The following is a 9,124-nucleotide window of genomic DNA, read 5'->3' as shown; positions in this document are numbered from 1 at the left end:
TAACTGAGTGAAAGGGGGGAGCCAGCTCTCTGGGGGTCTTCCAGACGGTAAAGGAGAAAACGATGTTAGAGTTAAGCCCCACCACTGCTCAAGCCCCAGAGAACTGACAGACTCAGGCACCGACCTCACAAAAAAGAAACAGCCAGTCCTGGCACTCCCCGATGAAGGAAGCCAGGCCCACCTGATCAAGCCTCTAGATGTAACTGCGGAATCTCATCAAGCAGAGGAACAAAGTGGGAGCAATGGTGCCAACCTCTGTCTGGCGTGGGATTGACATCGCCTGAGCTCCAGAGTCTAGTGCAGTGGTTCTCAACCTGTGGGTCGCGACCCCTTTGGGGGTCGAACGACCCTTTCACAGGGGTCGCCTAAGACCATCGGAAAACACATATATAATTACATATTGTTTTTGTGATTAATCACGATGCTTTAATTATGTTCGATTTGTAACAATGGAAATACATCCTGCATATCAGATATTTACATTACGATTCATAACAGTAGCAAAATTACAGTTATGGAGTAGCAATGAAAATAATTTTATGGTTGGGGGTCACCACAACATGAGGAACTGTATTAAAGGGTCGCAGCATTAGGAAGGTTGAGAACCACTGGCTAGTGTGTGTGCCATGTGGGGGCACCTGGGGTCTGAAGCAGGAAGGGTGAGGACCAGATGCTTGTTCCGGGGCACTGGGTGAGGAGGGGGCTAAAGGCAGAGAAGGGAGCCTGGGGCATGTCATGTGGTGGAGGGAGAGGCCTTCCTGGGTGGGGTATCTTGGTCCCAATGCCCACCCCTCAGGGCTATGGACTGCATAGCCTGCCCCGGACTCCTGCCTTCCGGGAAGCTCCATGGACTCCAGCAAGTAGGACCCAAATTCGCCCCCAGGGAGGATGAGATACAAGGACAGCTTCCTGAGAAGCGGGGCTGGGGTGGGTGGAATACCTGCACCCTGGAACGCGAGTGGTGATGCCGCCCCCTGGTGGGTCACAGGGAAACGGCAGCCCCACACCCCTCAGCCACACAGACACGCGGAGTCAGGGTTCCTGTACAGATGCTTTTATTGGGGACACTCAGGGCTGGGAGGGCAGGGGCCGCGGGTTCAGTTGTTGGCCAGGATCTCCTCAACCCAGGGCATGAGCTCCGTGACGCGGGCGTACACGGCAGGCGTGGAGGTGGAGCAGGTGCCGCTGCCCCAGGACACGATGCCCACCAGGGTCCAGGTGCCGTCCTTCTGGCAGACCAGGGGGCCACCAGAGTCGCCCTGCAGGAGGAGGAGAGGGCTTGGGTCCAAGCCTGAGAGGTTGCGGGGCCCTAGTGCGCCCTGACCTGGCTGAGCCCGGGCGGGGGGCTGCAGAGAAAGGACAGTGTGGGCCTGGCCGGCAGGGGATGCTGAGAGCTGGTCAAACCTGCCACCTACTCCCGGAGGCCACCCTCGGTACCACGGCTGAGGACGTCCAGCTCACGGGGTTGGGGGGGTATCAGATGCCCCTGGGAAGCCCAGAGCGAGCCCTCCCGGGGCACCGGTGAGTGCTGGCCTGGCGTTGGTGGTCACAGGGCAAGGAGGGGGGTTAAGCAGACAGATCCCGGCCTGACCAGGGGGGCCCGAGGCCCAGGCAGCCATACCATGCAGGAGGAGACGCCGCTGGCGCCGGCGCAGACCATCACGTCGGTGATCTTGTTGCCCCAGAACTTCTTGCACTCGGCGTTGGACAGGAGGGGCAGGGCCGCCTGCTGCAGCTTCTCAGGGGTCTTGTTGGCTGGAGGGGGAGGGAGGTCAGCGCTTCTCGCCCCGCAGGTCCTCATCCTTAGCAACACGATGGCCGATGGCCGTGGGCACAGAGCTCCCCTCCCTCAGGCCCCACCAGCGTCTGTGGGGCGCGGCTCCTCTGGTTCCACACAAACCCCCCACGGGGTGAGGGGCGGCGGGGCCTGCAGGGACCCCCCTCCACCCCCTTCCTGCTGCCTCTGTCCTGTCCCAGGACCAGCCGGAGCCGTGGCCCGAGGAAGCGGAGGAGGCTGCAGGGGAATCAGGCAGGGCCAGCAGCCGGGGAGGGGGACCAGGCCCCACTCTCAGAACCGGAACCAGACCTGGACCTCACTCCCAGCCCAGATGGCAGCGAGCGGGCCGCTCCCCGCTCCTGGGTCTGGGGAGAAGCTAGGCAGGCCCTGCCTGCTGGTGCCCAGGTGTTTCTCAGCATCTTACGGTTCACGTTCATTTACTAAGCCACGCCTTTACCATGTGTGGCAGGTGGCTAATTAACAGGGTTAAGAAATGGGAGATTTATGACTAATAACTTATGACTAATGGAATTTAGAACAAAAAAAAACCAAGAGCCCTATGGGTCCCGCCTGGAGACCCCCTCGCAGGCAGCCCGACCCCACGGCGCGGGTGGCCCCGCTCTCACCGTTGTACTTGGTCTTGCCCCGCCCCCCCCTCACCGTTGTACTTGGTCTTGCCCCGCCCCCCTCACCGTTGTACTTGGTCTTGCCCCGCCCCCCTCACCGTTGTACTTGGTCTTGCCCCGCCCCCCTCACCGTTGTACTTGGTCTTGCCCCGCCCCCCCTCACCGTTGTACTTGGTCTTGCCCCACCCCCCTCACCGTTGTACTTGGTCTTGCCCCGCCCCCCTCACCGTTGTACTTGGTCTTGCCCCGCCCCCCTCACCGTTGTACTTGGTCTTGCCCACCCCCCTCACCGTTGTACTTGGTCTTGCCCCGCCCCCCCTCACCGTTGTACTTGGTCTTGCCCCGCCCCCCCACCGTTGTACTTGGTCTTGCCCCGCCCCCTCACCGTTGTACTTGGTCTTGCCCCGCCCCCTCACCGTTGTACTTGGTCTTGCCCACCCCCCCCACCGTTGTACTTGGTCTTGCCCACCCCCCTCACCGTTGTACTTGGTCTTGCCCACCCCCCTCACCGTTGTACTTGGTCTTGCCCACCCCCCTCACCGTTGTACTTGGTCTTGCCCCACCCCCCCCACCGTTGTACTTGGTCTTGCCCCGCCCCCCCTCACCGTTGTACTTGGTCTTGCCCACCCCCCCCACCGTTGTACTTGGTCTTGCCCACCCCCCTCACCGTTGTACTTGGTCTTGCCCACCCCCCTCACCGTTGTACTTGGTCTTGCCCCGCCCCCCCACCGTTGTACTTGGTCTTGCCCCGCCCCCCCTCACCGTTGTACTTGGTCTTGCCCCGCCCCCACACCGTTGTACTTGGTCTTGCCCCCCCCCCTCACCGTTGTACTTGGTCTTGCCCCGCCCCCCTCACCGTTGTACTTGGTCTTGCCCCGCCCCCCCTCACCGTTGTACTTGGTCTTGCCCACCCCCCTCACCGTTGTACTTGGTCTTGCCCCAGCCGGTGGTGGCGCACAGGGTGCCGGCGGGGAAGTCATCGTCGGCGCTGGGCAGGCACACGGCGGACACGGTCTGGGAGAAGCGGGCGGGCGTGGCCAGCTTCAGCAGGGTGATGTCGTTGCGGACGGTGAGCATGTTGAACTTGGGGTTCTTGAAAACCTGTGGGCGGGGCAGGCCGCGAAGGCGAGGCCCTGGGGTAACTCCGCCATCTGCCGCTTTCAAGGAGCCACCTCCTCTCTCCCGCTCCCCCCGACCCCCACCCAGAGCCGGGCGGAGCCGGGACCAGAGCTCCGAGACCCCCCCGGCCTCACAGCCCCCGCCCGTCCGCGGCGGCTACCTTTTCGATCTTCAGGACCTGGATGTTCTCCTCATCCGAGCCCTGGTCAAACTCTCCGGCCACGACCACGTGGGAGGTCCTGGCGGGAGATGGGGGTTAGGGACCAGCACACGCCTGCCCCCGCCCGGCCCCCCGGAGCCGCCCGGGCCTCACCTGACCCCGCAGTGGGCGGCAGTCACCACCCAGTCCTCGCTGATGAGGGAGCCGCCGCAGAAGTGGAAGCCGGTTTTGTCCTGGAGGAGGACGGAGGTCAGCGCCGGCCGGACAGCGGCAGCCCCGCGGGCCCCCCACCCCCGCGTGTCCCTCACTCACCTGCAGGGACACCTGCCAGGGCCAGGAGCCGGGGACGGCGTCCTCCCCATTGACGATCCTGGACAGGCCGCTCAGCACGGGGTGGATGGCGGGGACCCCGCAGCCTGGGTGCGGGGACAGGAGGGGAGTGAGGAAGGGCTGGGCCTGGAGCCCGTCTGCAGAAATCTGGTTCCTTCCGCACCCATCCGGCGGCACAGGCCCCACTGCGCTCCCTCCCATCCCGCAACCTCTGGGCTCAGGACCCCTGCAGCCTGGGACCGGGCACCTTGCAGGATGCGGAGCGGGGAGCAGAGCTGGCGCTGAGGGGGCCGCCGGCCTGGCCCGCCCCGCCCCTCCTTGCTGAGACCTCAGCCGTCAAAGCTCACGGTCCTCAGTAAACCGGGGAGCAAAGCACTAACCTCAGGGGCAAAGCTCACCGATGAGGTGTGTGTGTGGGGGGGGGGATTATAACCCAAGTGCAGGGGGCATGGGGAGCGCTGACCCGCCAGGGAGTGTGAAAAGCTCCGTTTGCCACAGCTGGGCCCACACTCCAGTCTCTATTCCAGAGTTTCAGAAACTACTCATTGTACAGGATTTTTGTTTCTTAGTCCTATATAATAAAAGGGTAATATGCAAATCGACCCAACCGCAGAAGGACCGGTCGCTATGACGTGCACTGACCACTGGGGAGCAGACGCTCAAGGCAGGAGCTGCCCCCTGGTGGTCAGTGCACGCTCACAGGGGGAGCGCCCCTCAGCCATAAGCCGGGCTGACCGCTGGCGAGCGCAGCGGCCCGCCTCCAGGGCAGCACCAAGGATGTCGGACTGCGGCTTAGCCTAAGCTGTCAGCGGACATCCCCAAGGGCTCCCGACTGCGACAGGGTGCAGGCCGGGCTGAGGGACCCTCCCCCCTGAGTGCACCGATGTCTGCACGGGGCCTCTAGGTAATAAAACAGAACTTTGAAAGGACTCATTGAGGAAACAGAAACCCAAGGACTTAAGTGGTCGCAGGAGAATGAGAAGAGACAGGTGCTCAATGTGACCATGGCACACCTGGGGCAGGACCCGCACGTTCTCCCCTGGGTGCCGGTGCCGCAGCCTGTGACCCCTACGGCCCAGCAGGCCACCTGCCCCTCCAGCCCGTGGGACAGGGAGGTGGACCAGCCCCTCACTGAGGGTCGTTACCGCCCAAACATCTCGTCATAATCATCTAGTCCTTGTCACAGCAAACAGGATTAGCAGCACCCGGGGATGTACTTACACAGCTGAGCATTTCACGGGTTAGAATGAGTGAGCCCCACTCCATGGGGACAAATGTACAACATTTCGTGGGTGGGAAAAGGCATGTGGTAAAACTAGCGCAGAGGGTCCTGCCGTTTATGTAAGTTTTCACGAAGGTTACACTTCGTGGATTTATAAATACGTAGTAATTTGTAAAAACCCGCACAGAACGGAGACACAGCAAGTTCAGGTGCGGCTTCACCGGCCAAGGGGAGGCGGGAGGAGGCAGAGGGGCCTCTCGCTGAATCTAGTGGGTGTTTTATAAGAAATACCTCAAATCTGCTAATGGGGTAACTTTTGCTAAACCCTGATGGTGCAGGGTTGTCATAGAATTTTCTGGATTTTTAATGATTTCTTCGTTTGTTAAAATAGAAAATAAAACGTTAGCAAGTGCCTGAACATGAATAAAGAACCCGGGCCTCCGCCTTGGGGGGTGTCTGTGACCACACCTTACTCTGCCCACAGCACCAGCCTGGGCCGCTTCTGGGGCCTCAGCCCTCCGTGCAGTCCCGGCTGGACTTTTCCTCCCGCCGGGTGCAGGGCTTGAGGGTGCAGGGCATGAGGCCGTGAGACTCAAAGCCCCAGAAGCCCTCTGCTCCCTACAGCCTCCGCCTGCCTCTCCCTGTCCAGGCCTGCAGGTGCAGGGAAGGGGACTCACAGCTCCCTGTTGGCCAGGCCCCAGGGTTTGCTCCGGACAGAGACCCTCTGTCCCTGGGGTCACTGGGGACTTAGGGACCTCTCCCCCCCTCCTCCCAGGCCTGGCTGCCCCCATACACACACTCACCGAAGGCGGCTTCCACGAGGGCGAAGCAGGAGAGGAACCAGAGGAAGGCCATGTTGCTCCGTGTGGGAATGTGCAGTGCCTGGGCGAGGGCTCCCTTTTATGTCCCCTGGGGCTCCTCACCCCCCTGGCCCTGCCCAGTCAGAGAAGCCGGAGAGCCACCCGCCCTGTTCTCCGGGGACCTTGGCGATAAGTGGGGGCCAAGCCCCTCTGGCAGCCAGGCTGGCTGTCAGCCTGGGACACACCAGCCCCTGGGAAAGGGGCAGCTGCCCTGCCCAACGTCACCCATTAGACTTGGCAACATCAGGCACCCCCACGGCGCTGCGGGCAAGGCCAGCATCCCACCAGGGATCAAAGAATTCACGCAAAGAGGCCCAGCTGGTCGTCGCCGGGAGGCCTCCAATCCCGTAAACGCAGGCTGAGGGTCCTCAGCAGAGTGCTCAGTGCATCCCTCCTCAGAGATCAAGTCTTAGACAGATATTCTGGGTTACCCAGGGCCCCCCTCGAAACCAGCCCAGTCAAGCAGCTTCAGGGCGGGTGTGAGGGTGTGCAGGGCCTAAGGAGTCACCCCACGGTGGCCGCCAGCAGGTCACAGTTGCTGGCCATCCATGTCTACCCTGGGTTCCACGAATTCTCTTCTGTGATAATTCACGATATAAGGAACTATTCCTCACATAAAGCTTTTGTCTCATAAAATGAGGCTTTGATTCCACACCTTTAAAGGATGTGCTGAGGAAACCGAAGATAAGTGATGTAATCGTCACAGAACGAGAGAAGGACAGGCGTGTGTGCGCATCGGCCGTAAGTGGAGGCGGAATGGCTTCTGTAGGCTCCTCCTCTCCCTGGGCCAGAAACCCACAGGAACAGAGCACGCGCCACCCTTGCCCTCGGGGGTCCCAGGCCCCCGGGAGAGACAGGTACTAAAATAAGAATATAATGCTTTTTGTGGCGTTATTTACAATAGCCAAGACATGAAAGCAACCCAAGTGCCTGTCAACAGATGGTGGATAAAAGCTGTGGTACACATATACAATGGAATATTCCTTGGCCATAAAAAAGAATAAAATCTCACCATTTGTGACAGCATGGATGGACCTCGGGGGAATTACGCTAAGTGAAATAAGTCAGAGAAAGACTGAAACCATATGCTCTCATTTACATGTGGAATCTAAAAACAATACAACCAACCAACATAGAAACAGACTCATAGATACAGAGAACAGACTGATGGTGCCAGACAGGAAGGAGGTTAGGGGACTGGGTGAAAGAGGTGAAGGGATGAAGAAGTACAGATTAGGGGGTGGCTGGGGAGGAGGGGACTGGAAGAGATTAACGATATATATGCATAACCCATGGACACAGACATGAGCATAGGGAAGACCTGGGGCTGGGTGGAGGGGGGCAAAAAGGGAGAAAAGGGGAGACATCTGTAACACTGTTGACAATTTAAAAAGTAGAGATTGGTTGTTACAGAATAGCCACGGGGATGTAAAGTACAGCATAGGAAATACAGTCAATAATATTATAACTATGTATGGTGCCAGGTGAGTACTGGAAATATAGTGGGGAACACCATGTAAAGTAGATGACGGTCTAACCACTAAGCTGTATGTATACCTGAAACCATCCCATATAATAAAAGGCTAATGTGCAAATCAACCAAATGGCAGAACGAGTGGTTGCTATGACACTGACTGACCACCAGGGGGCAGATGCTCAATGCAGGAGCTGGCCCCTGGTGGTCAATGTGCTCCCACAGGGGGAGTGCCACTCAGCCAGAAGCTGGACTCACAGCTGGTGAGTGCAGCGGGGGTGGCGGAGCCTCTCCCACCTCTGCAGCAGCGCTAAGGATGTCCTACTGACAGCTTAGGCCCACGGGGAGTGGGCACAGGCCGGGCTGAGGGCCCCCACCCCGAGTGCACGAATTTTGTGCACCAGGCCTCTAGTGCAAAATAAAATTGAAAGGAAAAGAAATAATGTCCTGATGTCCGGTAACTGGGAAGAGGGACGGGACGCTGCTGCTGGTGACAGTCCTGTGTGGGCCTCGCTGATGAGAAGCTTTGAAAAGACAAACTTGGCGGGTGGACTCTCCCAGCACCTCTGGGGCCTGGGGTCATGGTCCCTGGTCTCCGAGGGAGAAGGCCATCAGGGGAGGAGGAAGTGTCACCAGTCCAAATTTGAACTTGAGTGGCTTTGAAGTTTCGACTTTGATTTGTAAATTTGGGTTTTTTCAGGGTTGTGTGCTCACTGCAGGGGGATATTAAAAATGTTTGTTTAACCACCAGTTGAGCAGATCTCTGACCATGAAAACAGTGGCCACAGCTCAGCTCAGATGGGCTCCTGAGGCCTGAGCCCACTCTGTGCTAGGGGCTGACGCGGCCAAACTTTGGGGACATAGGGAGTGGGGCAGCCGCTGTTGCCTAACGGGCTCTGAAGCTCTTTGGTGTTTTCACTGGCTGTGTGTGGCCACCCAGGGGTGTCCTGGCTGAGTGTTGGCCTGGGGTTGAGCATCAGGAATCCATATTTAAATTCCAGGCCAGGGTAATTTATTGAAATAGTAACATTTGCTGGAGCTTTTCCCCCTTCACTCATTCCAAGCAGGTAGCCAAGCCATTTGTATTTTTCTAGACTCAGGGACTTTTCCAGAGCAGAAAGCAGACGCAGCCTGTCACCAGCTCTCAGGTCTGTTGCCCATAAACCCTCAGCGGAGGAGAATGGGAGGATGTGGCCTCAGAAGGCCCCGCCCGCCCCGCAGAGAGAGGTGTGCGTGTCTGGTGATGTGTTTTTCACTTTGAGCAATTCCTTTGGCCCCCAGACCCTGCCCATTCCAACCAAACCGTGAGGTGAGCACAGCCTGGGAGCAGGGCGGTCATTTTGTTAGAGTGACAGCCATTGTCAGTGCTACAGCCATCCCCTCCTTTCTCTCCACACGAGGGTCCCGTGGAGGGTCACCCCTTCCAGCTCTCAGGGGGTAGAACTCTGATTGCTAGAAGCCAGTGGAAACGGGGGTGGGTGGGTGAGGAGAACCCAGCCCCGGCCCACTTTGGCAGTCTGTGGGGGTGTGGGGCTTGGCACTTCGGCCGCCCTCTT

At 59.2% G+C, this 9,124-nt stretch overlaps 1 protein-coding gene across 2 annotated transcripts; it reads right to left on the bottom strand.

Moving 5' to 3' along the window:
* Positions 1-1,038: 1,038 nt before the first annotated feature.
* LOC118674129 (chymotrypsinogen B) lies at positions 1,039-7,069 on the bottom strand. 2 transcript variants are annotated; one of them, XM_036345463.1, is made up of 7 exons: positions 6,038-7,069; positions 3,995-4,098; positions 3,836-3,915; positions 3,683-3,761; positions 3,324-3,504; positions 1,622-1,755; positions 1,039-1,259 (listed from the first exon to the last, which is right to left on the bottom strand). In XM_036345463.1, the coding sequence occupies exons 1-7, from the start codon at positions 6,087-6,089 to the stop codon at positions 1,098-1,100; spliced, it is 792 nt and encodes a 263-aa protein (XP_036201356.1). In that variant the 5' UTR covers positions 6,090-7,069; the 3' UTR covers positions 1,039-1,097. The 2 variants fall into 2 exon arrangements, with proteins under 2 accessions (XP_036201356.1, XP_036201355.1); XM_036345462.1 differs by having other exon boundaries at positions 3,995-7,069.
* Between the last annotated feature and the right edge of the window lie 2,055 nt (positions 7,070-9,124).

The sequence above is a fragment of the Myotis myotis genome, unplaced genomic scaffold (genome assembly GCF_014108235.1).
Source record: "Myotis myotis isolate mMyoMyo1 unplaced genomic scaffold, mMyoMyo1.p scaffold_m19_p_19, whole genome shotgun sequence".
NCBI classification, from domain to species: Eukaryota; Metazoa; Chordata; class Mammalia; order Chiroptera; family Vespertilionidae; genus Myotis; species Myotis myotis.
The sequence above is the reverse complement of the archived record's forward strand: the minus strand, read 5'-3'. Positions and strand labels throughout refer to the sequence as shown.